At 39.8% G+C, this 23117-nt stretch overlaps 1 protein-coding gene across 20 annotated transcripts in view; it reads left to right on the top strand.

Annotated features, from left to right (window-relative positions):
• WNK1 (WNK lysine deficient protein kinase 1) overlaps positions 1-23117 on the top strand; it is a 157837-nt gene that overhangs the window by 130193 nt on the left and 4527 nt on the right. For 5 of the 20 annotated variants that reach the window (XM_080662275.1, XM_080662269.1, XM_080662272.1 and 2 more), the window contains 8 exons: positions 674-2115; positions 3914-3997; positions 6373-6450; positions 7032-7092; positions 10535-10593; positions 12442-13103; positions 15314-15516; positions 16807-17001. In XM_080662275.1, the coding sequence (XP_080518401.1) occupies positions 674-2115; positions 3914-3997; positions 6373-6450; positions 7032-7092; positions 10535-10593; positions 12442-13103; positions 15314-15516; positions 16807-17001 (2784 nt within the window). Of the gene's footprint in view, positions 1-673; positions 2116-3913; positions 3998-6372; positions 6451-7031; positions 7093-10534; positions 10594-12441; positions 13104-15313; positions 15517-16806; positions 17002-17879; positions 17973-20809; positions 20852-22678; positions 22706-23117 lie in introns of all 20 variants that reach the window. The other 15 variants (XM_080662273.1, XM_080662281.1, XM_080662271.1 and 12 more) reach the window with 9 other exon arrangements.

Raw genomic sequence — 23117 nt, 5'->3', positions numbered from 1 at the left:
AGTAGTTCAAACAATGACACAGACAATAAAAGAGAGTAGAAAATTGGGATTATAACCAACAGATAAACATATGAAAAAAGGAAATAAGTAATGAATAGAGAAGATTAAAGAAAAAGAGCCAAAAGGGACAGCCATGACTAGATACAGTCCACGTAATAAATACTGTGTAGATACAGTAATATGTGTTTGCTTTTCCATTTAGTACTATTGCATATGCTTTGAGGTTACTTCATGGTTTTGTGTTTGTTTTCAGAAATAGGTAATCGTATACACTAACTTACTTTGATCTAACTACTTTGCTGTTTTAGAGCCTATCATTTCCTTGGGAGAGTTGTTGTTGTTTTAATATATTTTTATTGATTTCAAAGAGAAAAGGAGAGGGAGGGAGAGATAGAAACATCAATGATGAGAGAGAATCATTGATCGGCTGCCTCCTACACGCCCCACACTGGGGATCAAGCCCACAGCCTGGGCATGTGCCCTGACTGGGAATTGAACTGTGACCTCATGGTTCATAGGTCGACTGAGCCATGACAGCAGGGCCCTTGGAAGAGTTTTTAAACATTGTTGGTATGTGGCCTAGTTGATAATCCAAAAATAGATTGCTAGGACAATCTTTTGAATCCACCCTTTAACAATGGACTGATTCTGAATTTTTTCTTTTCCTTTGCAGTTGCTGCCTCTACGTCTCATGGAATGAACTTGTCTCACTCTGCTTCATCCCTTAGTCTACAGCAGGCCTTTTCTGAACTTAAAAATGCCCAGATGACAGAAGGACCCAATACAGCACCTCCCAACTTTAGTCAGACAGGACCAACATTTCCAGTAGTACCTCCTTCCATAGGTAGCATTGCTGGAGTCCCCACCACAGCAGCAGCCACGACTTCAGTATCAGTCCCTGTAACTAGCTGCCCTCTTAATGACATTTCCACATCAGTAATTCAGTCTGAGATTACAGTGCCCACTGAAAAGGGGATTACCACCTGCACGAGTGTAACTTCAAGTGAACTCTCCATACCACCTGTGTCTGAAGAATCACCAGTACTTTCCAGCGTGGTTTCAGGCATCACGATACCTGCAGTTGTCTCAACATCAGCAACATCCCAGTCAGTTCTGGCTCCCACATCTGGGAGTGCTGTTTCTAGTATAGGTACTTTCCCCTCTAGACCAGTTTCAACAACTTCAGCCTCTGCAGTGAGCAGTGCTGCTGCCCCAGGGGCTAATCCTCCACCTGCATTATCTCAGCCATCAGCAGGCAGTACTACTACAGGGGCAGCCACATTAACCTCAGTTTCTACCACCACTCCATTCCCAAGCATAGTTTCACAGCCATCTCTTCAGCTTAGCAGCAGCACCTCTGCTCCTACGCTAGCTGAGACAGTGGTGGTTAGTGCACACTCACTTGATAAAATATCTCATAGCAGTACAGCTGGACTGGCTTTGTCCCACTCTGCACCATCCTCCTCCTCTTCCGCTGGAGCAGCAGTATCTAGTTCCATTTCTCAACCTGGTGGGGTGCATCCTTTGGTCATTCCCTCAGTTATAGCTTCTACTCCTGTCCTTCCCCAAGCAGCAGGACCTACTTCTACATCTTTATTACCCCAAGTACCTACTATCCCACCTTTGGTACAGCCTGTTGCCAGTGTGCCTGCTGTACAGCAGACACTAATTCATAGTCAGCCTCAACCAGCTTTGCTTCCCAACCAGCCTCATTCACACTGTCCTGAAATAGATGCTGATACACAGCCCAAAGCTCCTGGAATTGATGACATAAAGACTCTAGAGGAAAAGCTACGATCTCTCTTTAGTGAACACAGTTCATCTGGAACTCAACATGTTTCTGTCTCATTGGAGACATCACTAGTAGTAGAAACCAATGCCACACCAGGCATCCCAACCACTGCTGTTGCACCCAGCAAACTCATGACTTCAACTACGAGTACTTGCTTACCACCAACCAGTTTGCCATTAGGAACAACTGGATTGCCTGTTATACCAGTGGTAACACCTGGGCAAGTTTCTACTTCAGTCAGCTATGTTTCAGCCCCAGTCAGCACTACACCAGGAGTGAAACCTGGAACTGCTCCGTCAAAGCTACCTTTAACTAAGGCTCCAGTAAGATTCTTGTTTTGAAATAATTTAATAACTATAACCACTCTTTTTCCTCCTAATATATGCATTTTTTCCACTCAGCCTTGCAAATTATAAATGAAGTTATAAAAATGTCTGGCTGATAATAGGCACTTGGTATCCTATATAATAAAGAGGTAATAAATATGCAAATTGACCATCACTCCAACACACTAGATGGCTGCCACAAGATGGCCTGCAGGAGAGGGCAGTTGTGGGTGATCAGGCCAGCAAGGGAGGGCAGTTATGGGGGACCAGGCCTGCAGGGGAGGGCAGTTGTGGGGGACCAGGCCTGCAGGGGAGGGCAGTTGGGGGCAATCAGGCTGGCAGGGGAGCAGTTAGGCATCAATCAGGCTGGCAGGGGAGTAGTTAGGGGGTGATCAGGCTGGCAGGCAGAAGCAGTTAGGGGCAATCAGGCAGGCAGGCAGGCAAGTGGTTGGGAGCCAGCAGTCCTGGATGTCCCCCAAGGGGTCCCAGATTGGAGAGGGTGCAGGCTGGGCTGAGGGACACACACACACCCCGTGCACAAATTTCATGCACCGGGCCTCTAGTTTTTTAAATAAATTGATTGATTTATTAATAAATCATTTATAAATAAGTTATTTTAGTGTATATGTACATTGAACATGAGGTATTTTTCCTTTTGAAATATGGCAGGATTTGGCAGTTATCTATACTGCACAATTTTCTTAGAATATAATAATCAGGTAAAATTACAGGCTTTTCTTCCCAAATGGTACAAATTGAAGGAATTTATCCCAAAAGAGAGCTAAATGCTTCTACTGGCAATTATACATAGTAACAGAAGTTCATAATCTTTGTTTCAATGAGAATGAAGCAAATTATCTGCTTTGCTTAGATTCCACAGGTGTATAATATGGGGTCAATAAGAAATTGGAAGTTAATAATAAATGTGATACAAAGGAGGAGAAAAGAATCTAATCTTAGTAATAAAATAACTAGAAGGTGTTTTCAAATTCTGCTATGGTGGGTTTCCTCTCATTCTTCCATCTTCAATCTCTCTGATCTTTTCCAAGTAATAAGGCTGTACTTTCTTTCCTCCTGTATTATATGCATTGCCATTGATAGGAAATTCTTTTAACAGTAGAAAAGAATTGCTTCTACCACATAATTCTATAAATTTTGTGGCATCTCTGCTCTATTGGAAGCTAGGTCATCTAGCAGTAGTTCAAACAATGACACAGACAATAAAAGAGAGTAGAAAATTGGGATTATAACCAACAGATAAACATATGAAAAAAGGAAATAAGTAATGAATAGAGAAGATTAAAGAAAAAGAGCCAAAAGGCTCCCCACCCCCCTCTTTAATATAGAGGCTTTACTCAGAAAACAAATTGCTTGATAGTATTGGATTTCTGATGTCTTTTGTTATCAGGCCTGACCCTTGGTTACTTCTGAATTGTTTTTGTTTTCTCAGAAAAGTCTTGTTTGTTTTAGGAAAAGCCTTATACTGTACCAAAGAAGTGGTTCAAAAATATCTGGACTGTGCCTCTCATGTCCACACAACCTTTGTTCCCTCTATTTTCCCTAAAGAATAACTTCTTATTAAATTTTACTATTTATTTTATTGGTATGTCACAGTAACCCCTATAATAGTATCATGGTTACAGTGTCCTTTATTTAAGAGTGTAACCCAGGTGACAAGCACGCCTTAACTAGATACATGTTATTCTTATGCTTCTGCAATTTAAATTGTTGGTTTGTTCTCCAGTCTTTACATTTCAGTGTCTCATGGACTTGAATTTCTCTTCATTGTCTGTAGGTTGTGTCAGTGGGTACTGAACTTCTAACTGGTATTCCTTCCAGTGAGCAGCTGCCACCTTTTCCAGGACCTTCACTATCTCAGGTGCCCCAAGACTTGGCATATTTCTTTTTGTGCCCCTGTTTTCTTTCACAAAGGGTATTTAAATTCTTCATTGCGGGATCATGACTTCTGGTTTCTATTTGGTTTTGACTTTAGTAACAGCTTTCTTTTAAAATAGTATAGCTAATAACCCAAGCCCTATTTAAAGTAAGAAGCTTCATAGTTCTTTTATTTGTAATGTTGCTTCAAGTCATCCAGAAAACATTTAATATTAATATTTTTCATATTTTACAAAGGAAGAAAATAGCAAAGTTGACATTTTGCCAAACAAATATAATTCCTTCTCTTATTCGTAGAATAGTGAAATTGCATCTTAAGTATGAGATAATTTGCTCTAGATTATTGTGAAAGTAAAAAATTACATGTATACAGAATTAACTTTGAAAGTTCCTTAGGAAAGGGTACCATACTAATAATTGATAATACCCTTTTACTATGAGTTTAGTGCAGCCATTTTTTTTTAATTTGACATTTTTTTTAATGACCATAGAATTAAGTAATTGGCTTATATGTAGGTGGTTATAGGGTGATGTTTCATGAAAAAGATATATCTTTAAATACAAAAATCACTCCGCTCAGGTGAAATGAGATTCCTCATAGAGGAACTGAGACCTATGACCTGAATGTGAGATTCCTGTCTCATAGTTCTGCCCACTGGGTAGAGTGATGGTCAGAATTGCTTACAGTATTTAAATTCTTTCCTTTTCCACCCTACTCTACCACCCCACACATTTAGTTGAATTCCCATAGGAAGTACTTGTTATGCACCCATTGTAACCATGAAAAAGCTTCTGTGTGGGTCAAGCCTAGTAAACATTGAAACTAAATTAGGAATTTATTTTAGAACAAAATAAAAACATAGTAAATTGCTAATTTGAAAAGCCTGAATTTGTCTTTACTTCTTTAATCCCAGATATACAGTAGCACATAATTTAATGAACTTACCATAATAAAGTTTTAACTCCAACAAAGAACTCACTTCATCAGCCACTAAGTTTTGAAAAAAATTGCATTGTGGAAGTCTGTAAATTGGGAGTTTCAAACCTATTTTTTCATTAGAAGCATCTATATATATAAAAGCCTAAGCAACCGAATGACCAGTCGCTATGATGCGCACTGACCACCAGGGGGCAGACACTCAACGCAGGAGCTGCCCCCTGGTGGTCAGTGTACTCACACAGTGGGAGCACCACTTAGTTGACCAATCCGTCCTGGCGGCCCACCAGCCTGGTGGCAGCCATTCACTCCCTCAGTAGTCCTGCATGTCCAATCTCTGGAGAACGGGTCAGGTACCCAGTGCCATCTGCATGATCCCAACAGCACTGTTGGCCTCCTGGAAGTCGGCCTCAAGCACCGCGGCCGCTTCCCCTCCCTAGATGCTCAGCAAGGAATAATATAAAAGTTGCTGCCAAGTGGCTCCCAACAACTGGCATGAATGTCAGTGGGACAGATCCAGATCCCTGGCTGGCAAGGGCATCCCGCCGCCTGCCCAGAGGGCCAATCACATCCCAGCCCCCACCCCCCAACCTCTTCAGGACCCCACCCATGCACAAATTTGTGCACCGGGCCTCTAATGTATTTATAATTTCTAACAGAGCTGTAAGTGTGATGAGAAACAGCAATAAGACATGTGGAGGGGTAAATGGATAGTGCCTACATATAGACAGGGAATAATAGCATAAGTAAAAGCTATAGAAGAATAGGTTGCTGGAAGCCAAGATAGATGGATGTTAAGTGACTGTGGCAAGAGAAAAGTTTATGGCCTTAAGATGGATGGTAATAAGACCTGATTAATAGGATGGAATACTCAGACCTCCAGTTCCTCCTTGCTGTCATTTATAGGGCAGGTATAAGAGTATAGGTTATTAAGACTTCATGAAAAAAATAATATTCCTTGATAGTGCCATCTTTTATTTGTAAGGCCAAGGTCTCAGAAAGATTTACCAAACTGAAAAAGAAAATAGGGAACATGTGATACTCTTAATCTACCAATAGACCTTGATACATTTTTCAGAATATATTTTAAGGAGAGGACAAATAGACAACTTTTCTATCACTTTAAGTAACATTAAACATAAAAGGTAAGAAAGAAAACTTAGAAACTGTAAAAACATAAATGTAACAGTTTCTCTAAGGTTTGAGGTTGACATAACGTTTTTGAGAGACTGGTAAATCATTCAAGCAATATATCTAAGTTGAACTTGGTATATTGAGTTTCATATTCCGTGAATAGATATACATTATGTCATGTCAATCTAAAGCATAAAACAGTATGTCCTGTGTAAATGGACTATACATAGGGGCTCTGAATATGCCAAAAAACTATATTTATTGTGGTTGTTTCCATTCAATCCCAGCAACCTCTGGAAGATCTTGATGCTCAGTTGAGAAGAGCACTTAGCCCAGAGACTATTGCAGTAACATCTGCAGTTGGTGTAAGTTTTTAAAATCTTGATAAAATCTTCCCATAACCCTAATGTATTATGTTCCTGGAACATAAACTGTAAACTGGCCTATTAATACCTTTAACACCTATTTTGTCTTTCTTTGTTCAAGCCAGCAGAAATGAAACCAGTTAATGAAAAATTGACACTGACCCAGTTGTGTAACTGGAAAAGATTTTATTTGAAAAATACTTTTCTTTTTCTCTGGTTAGAATTATACCAAAGATTTTGTATTTATGATTCAGAGGAGGCTATAAAGTTTTAACTTCTTCCTTTCAGGCATGTGACATAATAATATTCTGATTAAAACTAGTTTTCTATGAATATTCAAGTTATACTCAAGTATCCATGAGAAAAAAATTAAGAAAGCCATGTACAAGGGTTAAGACTCAATTTCTTCATTAAAATATGTCTTTCTTTACATTAGACCTGTGTTAGGCTGTTAAAAAAAAATTCCCTCAGACATAAGTGTTTTCTTCACATATGCTCTTTATAAGAGGAAAAGCAGCAGGCCAAATTTTAAGACTGACCAAAGCTAAAGATTCTGTGGTATCTGTATCTGTGTTTTGCAGCCTGTGTCCGTGGTGCCTCCAACAGCAGTTACAGAAGCAGGAGCACAGCCTCAGAAGGATGGTGAGAAGGATATTATATAAGTATAGTAATTTAGAAGTATTGCTACCTCCCTATACATGATTACTATCTCAAAGACACATTCTTTTTTTTCTTTTTTTGGGGAGACCATGCAAGGAATAAAGATAGTTTCTTAGCATAAAACCCTTTGTTATTAGTTAGGCCTAGGTTCTTGCTAAGAGAGATGAAAAAATTCAAGCACATATAAAAGTTAATTTACTGATAACTTCTTGGCTTTTGTGACACTAAATATATAGAGATAAACTTGAATAGCATAGATGGTAGAAATACAAATGTAAGATTTCAATTAATCAGTTTAAACATTTTTATCTCTTTTTGGAGTCATTAGAATTGGCATGTCCATAAAATATAATCTCTTTAGAAAGGCATACTTCCAACTTAATTTTGCAAAAATTACCTATATCATCAACTTAAATATTTTATTAGGACTTTTATCACCCTGTGCTTAGTCATAAATCTGTATCAATTACTGCTATTCTAAACTTTTGTAGTGAGTCTCTTTTCATTTAAATCATCAGTCCCACAGAATCTAGGAAATTTAGAGGTTCTATTTTTTTGTTGCCTTTTCCTTCAGAATCAAGTTTAATAGTGAAAATACTTAAATGTGAGCTATACTTATGCAATGTGATTTTTGCATACCACATGCTTAATATTAATTTTCCCTTTTTATAAAAATATATCAATACCACCTGACATAAATGTACTTCCCTGTATAACTATTTTTAAGATATATATATGCCATTTAGTCCAAAGATTTCAGAGAGGAAGTGAGAGAAAGATAGAAACATTAATGAGAGAGGATCATTGATTGGTTGCCTCCTGTGTGACCCCTACTGGGGATCAGGCCCACAACCTGGGCATGTGCCTTGACCAGGAATCGAACCATGAACTCCTGGTTCATAGGTCAGTGCTCAACCACTGAGCTACACTGGCTGGGCCTCCGTATAACTATTAATAAGGTTACCTAAGTGCTCTTCTTCTTATCTTTCCTAAATGCTAAATTTTACTTAAAACCTCTCAAAATATTTTCAAGGGAATTGATTCTCTTGTAAAATAAGTGATTCGAAAAATCACTGGAACAAATGATAAATTCTAGAAATGGACAAACCACAGGAAAATAGAATATTAAAAAGGTGACCTTTCAAATCATAACGTGATGGGATATTTCAGTAAATGGTTTGGGACAATTGGACAGCCATCTGGGAAAAAAGCAAAGATCACTAGCCTTAGACCAAAATAAATTCCAAATGGATCAAAGATAAAAAAAAAAAAAAAAAAATGATGCTATACGAATGGTGCTGTAGAGAGACAAAAGGAAAATTTTCCTTTTTTCTTAAATTTTAACTGTCTAGATCAGAGTCAACAAACTTTTCCTGCAGAAGGCCAGAAAGTAAATATATTAGTCTTTGCTAGCCATACAATCTCTGTCACAACTACTCAAATCTGTTGTAGCTCCAGAGCAGCAATAGATAATACATAAATGAATGAGTTTCACTGTTTCCAATAAAATTTATTTACAAAAACAAGCAGTGGGCTGAATTCGTCCATGCATTGTAGCTTGCTGATCCCTCATATAGATAAAGGTGTTGTTGTGTTTAATACCCAGCCCAGAAGTGGTAATAGATTTCAGTTTTTCTGCTTGGAAAACAACATGCCATTTAGTCCAAAGATAAATGAAAAACTGGGAAATGTATGCATGTGCATGTATTTGTATCCCAAAAAGGGCTACTTTGCTAATATTAAGAGTTCTATAAATTGAGCATGGACAAGAAATAAAAGATTAAGAAAAAAGAAACATAGGCATGAAAATACTTTCTTTATGATAACAGAAATGCAAAATAAAACCACAAGTGATAGCACTTCTCGTTTCTCATTGGTAAATTCAGACATTTAATAGCCACCACTGACTTGGTATAGTCTCTTTGGAGATAAATTTAGTTGTCTAAATAAATGGCAATGATTCAGTCCTTCCATACCTAGATATTTATTCCACAGACCTATAAGAAAATATTTATTAGAGCATTTTTATAATAGCAAGAAGTTTGAATAACTTAAATGTTCAGTAGAGTCCTGGTTAAAATGTGGTACATTTTTTAAAAAATTATACCTACTTTTTGCATATATTCAGTCAACACTATGCAGCCATTAAAAAGAATGAAACATCGATACAGAATGATCTCTAAGTTATAACATTATATGAAAATATCAAAATCAGTATTCTACTGGTTGTGTGAAATAAAGAAAATGCCAGTGTAGATTCTACATTTATCTCTAGAAAGAAGCTCAAACAAGTGATTATTCCTAGAGAGGAACTAGGCTTTAAAGTTGCTCAGAACTGCATGTTAATGGTTCTAACACCTTTACTATCTTGTTCTATGATTTTGCCTAAGTGTTACCTAACCAGTTTGCCATAGCTGGTTTTCATTTAAAAATGGGTCTTAATAGCCCTAGCTAGTTTGGCTCAGTGGATAGAACATTGACCTGCAGACTGAAGGATCCCAGGTTCGATTCCAGTCAAGGACACGTGCCTGGGCTGCAGGTTCGATCCCTAGGGATCGAGCAGGAGGCAGCCAATCAATGATTCTCTCTCATCATTGATGTCTCTATCTCTCCCTGAAATCAATAAAAAAATTTATTTTTTTAAAATGGGTCTTAATATCCTAGGTGAAATCTCAGTGTTCCCTTCATTTATTTATATCTTTGAGTTAAAGAGTGAATAACAGTATAACTGCTTGTTAACCTTAGTTTCATAATATCTGCTAATTTTGTAGTTAAACTGCAAAGCTACTTTGGTTATACAATACTCAGTATTACCAGTGGGGGATACGTACCAAGACGTATCCAGTAGACGCCTAAAACTGCCAATAGTTTGGAACCCTATATGTATACTATGATTTTTCCTATACATACATACCTATGATAAAGTTTAATTTATAAATTAAGCATGGTAAGAGACTAACAATGACTCATAAAAAATAGAGCAACTCTAACAATATATTATAATAAAAATTATGTGCATGTTTTCTCTCACTTTCTCTCTCAATATCTGGAATTACTGTGGGATAACTGAAACCACTGAAAGTGAACCAGTGGATAAGGAGGACTTCTGTAGGAAATTTATTCCTTCAAACATGCCATACATGTATACAAGTAAAGGCAAGGGTAAATGATAAATTTTCAGACTTTGACAGTTTTCCCCAAACAATAGTCTTTCATACTAAAGGTATCTTCTAGGAGAGCAAACAATAACTTTTCCCTTGTTGGACAAAGCCCCAGGGGAAAGGGAGGTAAGGAAATTTTCCTTGCCTCTAACAACTTTCATCTGATATGTAGTTTCATTTTGCTGTATCTCTGGCCAGTGGGAAAAGAAGCTAACTAGAGATGCTGATTTAAGTTCTTTTCCTCCTCCATTTATTTGTTCTAGTGTCACAAGTCACAGCAGCTAGTTCAGGAACTGGTGTTTTTAAGACGGGGCGATTTCAGGTAAGACAATCACTTTTCCTTGATTTGATTCCCCTTTTTGGGGGAATGTATATTTAACAGAATTATTACCTGCCTTTTGGGACCTAATTGCCAATTTGAAGATATATTTCTTTTGTATAGAACTTTATAGCTCTTACTATTTTTCCCTATTCAAAATAATACATGCTATTAAAGAAAATATGGGATATTTAGAACAGTAGATAAATAATAGAAAATGATACTATCTGCCTATCCTTCCACCCTCCCCAGGATTACTTTTTGGGGTGTTATTTCCTTCCATTCCTTTTTTCCTGTATATGTGTATACCTAAAATTGCCCTTGCTTTACTGAACTCTGAATGATACGTTATAGTTTTTCCCCCATCTAATGATTTATTTATCTAACCATTCACCTGTTATTAGTCATTAGGTTGCTTTCCAACATAATGATTAAAGTAACAGTAAACAACTTTGTATATAAAATATTTTCCATGTTTAGGAAAATCTTTTAGGATTAATTTCTGAAGTAAAAATACTGAGTCAAGTGATCATTCATTTTATTTTCCCAGTTGGCCCAACAAGGGAACATTTTCTGGCTGTTAGGATACTGTGCCAAACAAGCTTGGAAAATCATTTTTATTACGGATTTAACAACTACTTTTCAATTATTCTTGTCAGCCAATGGTTGTTGGCACCAATTCAACAGCAATAGGAATCCCCAATTTGGGGTGCTGTGAGAAGGAAACTTTATTCAGTGCAGAACACCTCAATTGTGATACAGCATGGCTGTGAAAACAGCATGGCTGTGAGGCAGCCCTGGGGTCAGGCCCCACTCTGGCTAGACAACTCTGCTCCTTGCTGGTCTGCTCTGCTCCATGCTGGTAAACTCTGGCCTTCACTGGTCTGCTTTGCTCTGCTCCGGTGAGATACCTTCAGCTAGGGAAATGCAATCATCAGCCTTTGGTGGAAAGGGAAAGTATGCTTCCAGAGCCAGAAAGGAGCTGATTTATATAGACTGGAGTTCCCCCACCTTTGGTCGCTGATTGATCCATCCTCATGCAAATGAGGACTCCCAATTCCTCACAGTTTGGTCCAAAAGGCACAGGACAGAATAAAGCCACTCTGATTGGTTGAAGAAGTTGTTAACTACTCAGCTCTGATTGGGTGGGGAAAGCTTCTGTCCTATTGGTTAAAATAGTATTCTAAGAACTCTTTCATAAGGGCTGGATCAGATGGCAGAAATAATGCAGGCAGGTTGCTCAATGCAGGCTTCTCCCTAAAGCACAGTTTGTGTGAGAGGCCCCTGTATGGAAATGGCTGCTAGGCTCTGTATTTTGTTTTGTTTTGTTTTGTTTTGTTTTGTTTTGTTTTCATATGAGGCCAGTTAGCCACCAGGAGCCCTTCTTAGTAGGCATCTTTTTCTCAGGGTTCACATTCTCATGATAATGCTTGGTTGTGTTGATTCTAGAAGCTTAACTGGCATTTAACATTTATTGGATTTAATCTTTGCAGTTTTTCTTATTCACAAGCAATCCCCAACATTTCATGACCAGTTGTTATTTCTATTTTTGCTAAAATTTGAATGTGAGTCCTGTGCATTAGATATAAAAGTAGTAATTTACTTAGTAAGCTTAGCCAGGCACTCAGAATATACATCTAATCTGTATATCTCAATACAGATGTGTGTTCTCTATAATGGTATTCTATTTATTTTCACAATCAAAATTGGAGGGTCTATGTAAACAGATAATCAGCCTACTTATTGGCTAGGAAATAAAGTGTTTCTCTTATTTTCTTTTTTTATGGTCCATTCTAAAAAATGAATATTAGGGACTTTTAAAAGAATCTTACTTTGGTCTCTTTCCATCAGGTTTCAGTTGCAATGGATGATGCCCAGAAAGAGGGTAAAAATAAGTTTGAAGATGCAAAGTCTGTTCATTTTGAATCCAGCACTTCAGAATCCTCAGTGCTATCGAGTAGTAGTCCAGAGAGTACCCTGGTGAAGCCAGAACCTAATGGGATGACCATCCCTGATATCTCTTCAGATATGCCAGATAGTGCCCACAAAACTCCTGCCTCAGAAGCAAAGTCAGAAATTGGGCAGCCTACCAAGGTTGGACGTTTTCAGGTGACAACTACAGCAAACCAAGTAGGTCGTTTCTCTGTATCAAGAACTGAAGATAAGGTCACGGAGGCAAAGAAAGAGGGACCAATGGCATCTCCTCCTTTTATGGATTTGGAGCAAGCTGTTCTTCCTGCTGCGATACCAAAGAAAGGAAAGCCTGAACTGTCAGATCCTTCACATCTGAATGGGCCATCTTCTGACTTGGAGGCTGCCTTCCTAAGTAGGGATGTGGATGATGGTTCAGGTAGTCCACGCTCTCCCCCTCAACTGAGCTCGAGGAGCCTTCCTATCCAAAATCTAAGTCAAAGTCTTAGTAACTCACTCAACTCCTCTTACATGAGTAGTGACAATGAGTCAGATATTGAAGATGAAGACTTAAAGTTAGAGCTGCGACGACTACGAGAAAAGTACGTATGTTTTCTCCTATGAAGAATAATGGCAGAATTAAGACCTAACTCCTGGTGTCTATTAGTATTCTTTTCACTACGATATGATTATGTCTCCATTTCTTTTATTTATTTATTTATTTACTTACTTACTTACTTACTTACTTACTAGAGGCCCAGTGCACTTATTTGTGCACAGGTGGAGTCCCTCAGCCTGACCTGCACCCTCGCGCAATCCAGGAAACCTCGGGGGATGTCGGAGGCCCATTGCACAGATTTGGCCCAATCCTTGCAGGCCAGGCTGAGGGACGCCACTGGTGCATGAATCCATGCACTGGGCTGGTTTTGGCCTGATCCCCTCAGGCCAGGCCGAGGGGCACCTAGTATGCATATAAGATCTTTGGTTAATCTCTTCCCCCTCACCTCCCTTCCGCTTCCCTCTGAGATTCATCAGTCTGTTCCATGTTTCCATGCCTGTGCGTTGAGCATCTGCCCCCTGGTGGTCAGTGCGCATCATAGCTACCGGTCGACTGGTAGCTTAGGCTTTTATATATAGACTAGTGGCCCGGTGCATGAAATTCGTGCGGGGGGGGGGGGGGGGGAGCCACGGTGTCCCTCAGTCCGGCCTGCACCCTCTCCAATCTGGGACCCCTCAGGGGATAACCGACAGTCGGACATTCCTCTCACAATCCAGAACTGCTGGCTCCTAACCGCTCGCCTGCCTGCCTGATTGCCCCTAACTGCTTCTGCCTGCCAGCCTGATTGTTCCTAACTGCTCCCCTGCTGGCTTGATTGCCCCTAACTACCTCTGCCTCGACCCCACATCCAGGACCAAGGATTCCCTCCTCCAGCCAACCACAGGCACCCGGGATCCAGGCTTCCCTCCCTCTGGTCAGCGATAGGCGCCCAGGCCGGCTGCTGCCTTGGGATGGTGGGCAGGTGGCTTCACTTGGGCTGCAGCAGCAAGTGCTGGCGCCCAGGACCATGGACGGCTTCTTCGTCTACCAGGCTGTAGCCAGCCACAAGTGCTGGCGCCTGGACCGCAGGCGGGCGGCTTCTCCGTCTTCCCTGGGATGCAGTGTGGGCGACTTCTCCAGCTGGCTGCAGCCTGGGATCATGGGGCAGGCGGCTTCTTGGTCTCCTGGGCCGCACCCAGCCTCAGGCGCTGGGGCCTGGTTTCTCTGTCTCCCCCAGGACGTGGGTTGGGAGGATGTGGGGTGGGCAGCTACTACTGTTGGCTGTGGCCTGGGATCACAGGGCAGGCGGCTTCTTGGTCTCCCTGGCTACAGCCAGCCTCAGGCGCTGGTGCCCGACTTCTCCGGCTCCCACAGGCCCAGAGGGGCGGGGGGTGGGGGGGGCTGCTGCCGTGTTTTCAGGTTAATTTGCATACTCATTCTGATTGGCTGGTAGCAGAGTGATGTAATTTGCATGTTTCTCTTTTATTAGTGTAGATTTTTTAAAATATATTTTTATTGATTTCAGAGAGGAAGGGAGAGGGAGAGAGAGATAGAAACATCAATGATGAGAGAGAATTATTGATTGGCTGCCTCCTGCATACCCCCTACTGGAAATCAAGCCCACAATCTGGGCATGTGCCCTTGATCAGAATTGAACCTGGGACCCTTCAGTCTGCAGGCCGACACTCTATCCACTGAGCCAAACCAGCTAGGGCTATGTCTCATTTCTTTTAAAGCGAGGGTAATGGGCAAAAGCTAGTTATCTGAATGTAGTTCTCATTGGGTCTCCTGTACTCATCAGGACCCACAGCATTTCTAGTTATAGAACTTTGTCAGCATCTTCTGTGTTATTGTTACTATATTATTTTTATTAATAGCACTTTTTATAATTATTAACCAAGTCTTAGCTATTTATTAGTCTACCAAATGAACCAGTGTTGGAAGGTTTTGTTGATCATATTTGACAAACTGGATCAGAGTACCAAAATCAGTACTCCTGTGTATAATCTCAAAAGCCAGGAAATCTTTTTCTCCTACTGCATCATCAACCATTTGTTGGCTGGGAGCTTGTTGGATTTTGGCTTGGGTAATGGAGGCCAGCAAGATGAGTTGACAAACTAGAATCTCAAGGTGTAGTAGAAACTAGATTAAATACATTTGGGGCAAAGATTTAAAAGTAAGTACTTCAGTGGAGGTTAAAGAATATGTGGTTAAGTCTTGTTTGAACAAAGGTGGTTTTAATATTTTTGAATTATGTCTGGTTATCTTTCATAGACATCTTAAAGAGATTCAAGATCTGCAGAGTCGCCAGAAACATGAAATTGAATCTTTGTATACCAAACTGGGCAAGGTTCCCCCTGCTGTCATTATTCCCCCAGCTGCCCCTCTTTCAGGAAGAAGAAGGCGACCCACTAAAAGCAAAGGCAGCAAATCTAGTCGCATCAGTTCTTTGGGCAGTAAAAGCCCCCAGCTTTCAGGTAAGAAGCCCTGGACCAGGTCAGCCATGGCTGTCCCATCTTTTATTTCTGTCTTCAACAGTGTATATAACCTATTGAACATTTGTTGTTTTTGTTAAATTTCAAAAGAATTTAATTGACTTTCCTAATATTCTTACTTCCTTGAATTCTCTACTCCCCATATTTATAGTACCTCTTTTTTAATTTATGGAAGTAGACTGGGTGAGTTCAATGGCCTATTCCATTATAATCTATATTGCTATCCATGGGTAGTCTTCATTTATAGTAGTTCTTAAGGATAAAACATTAAGCTTTGCCTGGTAACTAATACCTCATATTTCTCTGAACCCTTGGGCAGTTAGAAGAAAATATATTTCATCTGTACTTTGTAAAGTTCAGGTAGGTTCTTCCTTTCAATGAATGAATTGGTCATAATTGTGACTGGAATAAATACAAATTTCATATAGATATTTGAGTATGTCTTAAGTGATAATTTCCTTGTTTTTATTTTATTTGCCTATATTGGGATAAAGAATTTCCTAGGGTTTGCAACTAAAAAATAGTTTAATCATAATCCCTTGTAATGAATTGTACATCTATTTTAATTGTGATAAACAGTGTTTACCCTTTGGTGAAATTATGGTAATGTTAACAGATAATTAGTTGAAAAGTAAAAAAGTATGAAATAAGTGTATACCTCATATTTGCTCTGTAAGGCTAACATAAATATGTTGGAGAGCAGTTGCAAACTTTTTAGCAGCTTTCCATTCTCTGGAAATATTAGAGACCAAATTTTCTCTAGCACATTAGAACCAAATCAGTAGTAGAGATGTGATTATAAGGAATAGCAACTATTTTTAATACCTCTTTTGTACTTGATCTGACATATGCTTACAAGAAAAATTAAGCAGACAATGCTTGCCAAACCTATTTGTATCGTGATCCAACTCAGTGTTTTATAGTAGAGTTGTGGAACTGCAAAACGGAATTCTCTTGTATCTATGTATTCTAGACCAGCGGTCACCAACCTTGCGGACCACCGGTTGGCCACCACTGTTCTAGACTTCTTACTCAGCTCAGATTTGTGATCCATCTAGGTCTCCTAAAGCTAAAAAACTTTTGGGATAGTTTCCTATGGTCCTATTAACTGTTGATTCTCATGCCATTCTTCACTTCCCTCCTATTCATTAGTTATAGCTTTTGGCCCATTAATCACTTCAATGAGACAAATTGGAAGAATAAGGACAGTGCCTATTAAAGTGCATTGGGAAATCTGTACATGTTTCTTCATGCCACTTTGTCTTCTGGCAGGTAATTTATCTGGTCAGAGTGCAGCTTCAGGCTTGCACCCCCAGCAAACCCTCCAACCTCCTGGCAACATCCCAGAGACTGGGCAAAATCAGCTGTTACAGCCTCTTAAGCCATCTCCCTCCAGTGACAACCTCTATTCAGCCTTCACCAGTGATGGTGCCATTTCAGTACCAAGCCTTTCTGCTCCAGGTCAAGGTAAGAAAGCAAAGCAACCATCATCTTCCAAAAACATTCAAATGGAGATATTGCCGTGTCTGGGACAAAAGCCTAATGAGTAGCTTATTGTTAAGGTGAGTTGGAAGACCAGTTAACCAGAACATCGCCTGTGTGTTGTACACTTCCAAGGATCTATGAGCTGAAGGCGTGGGAAGTGATTAGATAGGTGCACTCATCGCTCCTATCAGGTGAAATAGCTTCTTTTCAAAGGATTACAACAAATGGTTAGGTTTGTGACCTATATGAAGAACTCATTTGGGATTTGCAACTTATACTTATGACTAGACAGATTTCCTGCACTAAATTCTAAGGAGTTTTAGCTGTTTCTGAAAGCTAACTTGCTGGATTAGCTAATGAAGTATGGGAGTAGCATACTAAAATGAATTGCCCTACAATTCAATTTTTATATAAATTATTTACTTTTCAAATATAGTTTTATTTATTAATGATTGTTCAAAACATTCCTGTAGAGGAAAGAGCTTCTAGTAACCTTAGAACAAGTATTGAAAGGAGTTCAGTGTCTGGGTAGAAAAGAATGGGAAAAAATATGAATAGGTCGCTTAGGTACCTTTGTCACAATTTCACTCAAATTAAAGATTGGATTGTCTTTTCACAAGATAAATGTACTTTTTGGTAAGAGCTCAAACTAGCTAGCATTATTCCCACTGTGAAAGCTTTTGGCAGGTGGAGGGAATTGAGGCCTAATTTTCCTGTCCTGTATATTTGACCTTTCCCTAGAAGCTTGTTCTGTGTGTCATTGTAGCGCATTTCACCACTCCAGCCTCAAGTTTCTAACATCTTGTAGTTGTGTTCTGTCTCTTCTCTCTCTGTTCTTCCCTGTTTCTCCCCTCCCACAGGCTGTGCGAAGTTTAACTGTGCATCTGAGCAGGTGACATTCAAACCTGGTGGCAGGAGGACCCGATTTCTGAGTACGCCCTGCTTGGCTCTTTGTGTGTAACACCTTTACTCCTTCCTCGCCCTTGTTTTTCTGCTGCTTGGATCTGATATTTCACGCAGTCCATTTTCATTTGTCTTTGTATATCATTTACTCAGCGGCTTGGCTGAACTGTTACCCTCAGAAGTTTGGGTCCCTACATTAATTATTATAAAAGGTGTAGAAATAATAATAGGTTTCTATAAACTTCAAAATAACCTTCTGATAGAATTGCTTCTTCATAGATCCATTTGTATGGTATTAGGTTAAATAGATTGCTGGGTCTTTTAGAATAATGAAGACTGGACCCTGGTCAGGTACTCATTGGTTAGAGCAGTGGTTTCCCAATTTTTGGGGGGGCCATGCCCCACCTAAGCATCTCTAAAATCCAGATTCCCCCCCATGACATACAATTCTTATTATTCAAAAAGTAAACTCCTATTCATGTGAAGGAAGTCTAAAAGGCCATTAACTTGGCCTAAACAAGCTTCCAAAGAACATGGCATCCATGAAAGAGAAAAATAAAAGGACGAAAGGACAACTGAAGTACTGAGGAAGAAATCACTAAGAAAGTGTTAAAAAATAATAATATGAAGTGATACGAAAAAATAGCAAATAAGTTTCAAAATATATAATAGAGAACTGGAATGCATAAATATGTCACAATATATATTTATATACTGTATATGAGGCCCTTAGAACCATAAGAAATGCAAAAAAATCACTCTTAATACCTCATTCTTAAATTGGCCCCCTTAAAAATCAAATTGTCCCCCTGTGGGGTGTGTGCCCCACGTTGGGAACCACTGGGTTAGAGCATCTTCCTGATAAACACCAAGGTCAAGGGTTTGATTCCCAGTCAGGGCACATACAAGAATCAACCAGTGAATGCGTAAGTGGAACAACAAATCAATGTTTCTCTCTATCTATCTATCTATCTATCTATCTCTCCCTTCCTCCTCCTTACTCTCTGAAATCAATTAGTGAATTTTTTTTTTTTTTAAAGAAAGAATAATGAAGACAATTTTTGTCCTATTCAGTGAGAAGTGACAGAAAGCATCTTGACCACTGATGCACTTAGATCCTGGCAGCAGGTAAAAGTTATACCCTATTTTTCAGAGGAGGCTGGAATCTTTTTCTGGTCAATTAAGCCTAACCATCAGCTGAAAAGATGCAAGAATTTCCTCATTGGATCCTTTCACCACTACTACCTTCTAATTTCATAAAATCAGGTGTTGAAAGGGTTTCAGTGTAGTTACTCTCATAAAGCATTTATTCTGCTAAAGACCAAATCCCAGTAGCTGCAAGTGAAAATGATTGCTGAGATTTCCAAGCCTTCTCCTTAAAGGCACAATAGCAAAACCTCTTCAGCCCATCTTTCCCAACTGTGACATGAAGATGACACCTGTCCTCTAGGGTTGTTTTACAAATCACAGACATAGAAACAGGCAGCACAGGGGAAGCACACATCATTGCCCTCTGATTGGCCAGTAATTGTAAATTGAAATAAATTTTTAAAAATGAAAGTAGGACTCAAGTAGAAAATGTTTGTTAGAGTTTAAATAAAGGTCTCTGTTAAGGCCTCAAACTTCTGATGTGGTTATTGAAGTGCTTTTTAAATGCATGTGCTAAGGCCATCACTATTTCCGAGTATGGTTCAGAGGTCCTTGGACCTCTCATATCACTAGCCAAAGCTAATTAACAAAAGTGTGGTAGGCATTACCCAGTTTGGTAGTTTTCCAAGCATGTGCGATTTTTGAGCATTCATATAAATAGCTTTCTGGTTAAACTAGGCTGGACCAAGCATACTAACATTTTGATGCTTAAATAAGCATTTAATTAATATGTCCAGCTAGAAAGATGAAAAGACATTAATAGTAGGAGGCAAGTGTTAATACAGCCTGAAATGTCTAACAGAATAAAGAGAACCAAGGCTTTTTTGTAAAGTATAATATGGTAGATATCACTTCAAATTAATTCAGTGAATTCTCATCACACTCTTAAAGGTAGGTGGTATAATAATGCGTTTGAATAAAAGTGTTTAGAAATATTAAAATCTTATCGCTTCCTGCTGGGTCTAAAATGAAAGGCGACATCAGTGTATTAGTATATCTTATAAGCCTTGGTGACCAAATTGCAGGAGGTAGATTTAAAGCAAATGTGGAAAGAAAAACCAGGTGCTTTTAGACATGGAGGTCTTACTAGTTTGGGATGCATTATTCTATGCTCTCCAAATAGATAATGGTTTGGAAGCATGGCTTGCCTTAATGCTTTATTTATGTTCAAACGTTGCTTGTTTTCCATATACTTTTAAAGATCTTTCTAAAGGGGAAAGTACTAGTATGTATGTCTAGGATGTGGAAATATATTAGCCTATTTAAATTAAGAGAAAACTGTAACAATGGTAATATTGATCAGCCCACTGTGGTAGAATTGCTAATGCATTTAATTGAGTGCTTTTTAACATCCCAGCAGGAGAAACAGAAAGCGGGACAGGGTCAATGGAAAGACTGCTTGGGTATTTGAAATTCAAGCAGTGAGATCTGAGAGACTGGAGTTCCTCCCCTCACAGAACCTTAATGCAGGGCATTGCTCTTCTAGATACAAAGATTGGGTATGGAAATCCAGCTTCTGTCAGCTAGGTACCACAGCCCATCAGGTAACCAAGTCAAAGCTAACAGCCAGTAAGATACGTCCCATGGAACTACATCTGTGGCAAGGGCTCCAGGTCCTACCAGTCTGTCTCCCCTCCTGCTTTCTCTTGCTGGGACTTTGTATGCTGTTTGGAGATTCTAAATATTTTACACTGATGTTTCTTTATTTTTAACACATTGCTCTCTCTTTGTGCTTCAGGGAAGATGGTGAAAAAAGTCTGTCCTTGCAACCAGCTCTGTAGTAATTATCTTTTATTTTTCTGTTACTTTTGATCCTTGATTGCAAAGCCTGTTATCCTTGAGTTCTTTGAACCTTGAAGCCTCACAACTCCCTGATTCCCAATTTCCATCTCTCTAGTTCCACACCCTTTTCTGATATATTCGTTAACATGCTTATTTGCTGACCACTGGCTATCCTCTCAGATTAAGAAATCACCTCATAGTCAGTGTTTTCATTGATGACCCCCTGCAAGCCTACCTCTGTGGCATTATGGCTTGATAAGCTGATGGATATGTACAGAGAGATCAAGGACTCCTGACTCCTTTGCGAAAGAACTTGTTAGTTAACAAAAATGTGCCGGCCACTGGAAAATCAGCAGTGGTCACAGCATACAAGAGCCCATTACCCCCGTGTCTACTAGGTTGGTGAGGTGAGAGGCATAACTTTGTAGAGTTTGGCTTCTTAGATTGGTAGTTTCTCATTAAAGTGCAGGCAATTCAACAACCCCACAGGCCACCTAGAGGGTCAACCAGAAAACGCTATACTTGGAATATACTGGGCAGTAAGTGTGGCTACTAATAGGTTTTTGTTACTAGGATCTGGCGGTGTGGGGTGGTGGGGGCAATGTATTATAGCAGGAAAAAACTGAAGAACAGATTTTGGGTGGTTCAGCATGCACTTTTGAGAGCTTTTCAGCAGAACTGAGAAAGGTTGAGAGGTTAGTCAGTCAGTATACTCTGGAAGGCACACAGTGTTCTCAGAAATATTTGCATTAAAAATGTTCTTAGAAACTTTATTACTGAAATGGACTAAATCCACGACGTATTCTAGTTTTTATAGTCAACTTCTCCCAGGAGTTTATTTCTAGTCATAAAAGGATGTGTTTATTTCCTTTAATGGGAAAACTGTTTTCAGAAGCCAGAATAAAAAGGTCAACTGTATGGTTGACTCTCGCTCAAGGTATAAACCTTACCTTCAGAATCCAGTACTGTATAATATATATTAAAGTGAGAAATGAGATTTGGTCATAAAGGGGCCTCAGAGCATGAAAGGCAACAAGCATGAGATCAGAACGGTGGGACTCCCAGCACGAGCTTTGTAATTGGTGTTCACCTCAACAGAGCTTCTTGTATTTGGCTTTGACAGCTCTGCTCACTTGGGATAGTGTCTGGTTACCATCAAGCTCACTAAGCAATCACCATTCGAACCGGATGGTGGTCCTCATGCATGACATGCTTGCCTTCTGGACTTCACCATCATGACTGCCATCCTCACTGCTCTTCCTCCCTCCCATCCCACCACTGTCTCACTCTCGCTGTTCGAGGAAGGCTGTTTCCTGTGCCATAGCGGAACTTACTCTTCCCTTTACACTGTATGTGCAAGAGCAATTCCCTGTGGCTCCTGTGGGCACTGAGAAGGGAGCTAGCACACACTACAGTAGTTCCATGTCAAGCCTTGGTGGTAAGAAGCATGTGACCTTCCTCTGCAGCTTCACCTCCGAATTAGCCGTTTCTCAAGTACAGACATGCTTGTTTGTGCCATCCCTGGATAGTGTGGTATAAACTTGACCAGCAATGGATCATGAAGGGCTTTTCAATGGCAGAGTTGCTTCAGGTATGCGGCTGTGCTCCAGTGCTGCTTTGACCTTGAAAGCAGGAAAATGTATGCATTTATGTAGCCCCCAGCATTCCTGGGATATCTTAAGGCCTAGTGCTCACAACTTAGTAGCTTTTATTTATTCTTTAGCAAATGTGATATCTGCTAAGAAGGTGGGGTGAGGGTAAACAAACAAGACCATGACTCTTCTCTCCCTCTTCCCTAAAACTTGCCTCTTCGCATAATCTTCAGTGTGCCCTCCAGCAGAGCCGAAATCAGGCAGGACACAGACTCCTTTCTTCTCATCAAACTATAAAAATAGAACTCCTTCATTGCACCTCAAAGCTTCCTCCTCCCTTTTGCACCCCTGCCTCAGCTGAGTGTTCCTATTGCTTCCACATAAGAGAGCTTGCTGTTCTGGGAAAGGTGGGGGAAGGGCTGAGGATCCTTGAACCAGTTGAAACAGGTCATCTTCAGGAAAAGCATGCCTTCTTGGAGTTGAAAGATTCAGGCAAACAATAAACCTTCCTCACAAGTAAACTTGGTTCTTCACTCATAGGAAACTGGGAGAGGTTGAAGCCTTAATTCCTCTCAAGTTTATGTTTACAAATTGTGTTGATGGGGTCTAGGTGAAAATGTTTTTTTAAACAGAGCATGCTGTTTCTCTTACCCCCTCTTTCTATTAAGGAAT

Source organism: Plecotus auritus (assembly GCF_963455305.1).
Source record: "Plecotus auritus genome assembly, chromosome: 3".
Taxonomy (NCBI): domain Eukaryota; kingdom Metazoa; phylum Chordata; class Mammalia; order Chiroptera; family Vespertilionidae; genus Plecotus; species Plecotus auritus.
Note: the sequence above shows the minus strand (reverse complement) of the source record. Positions and strands in the feature narration are given on the sequence as shown.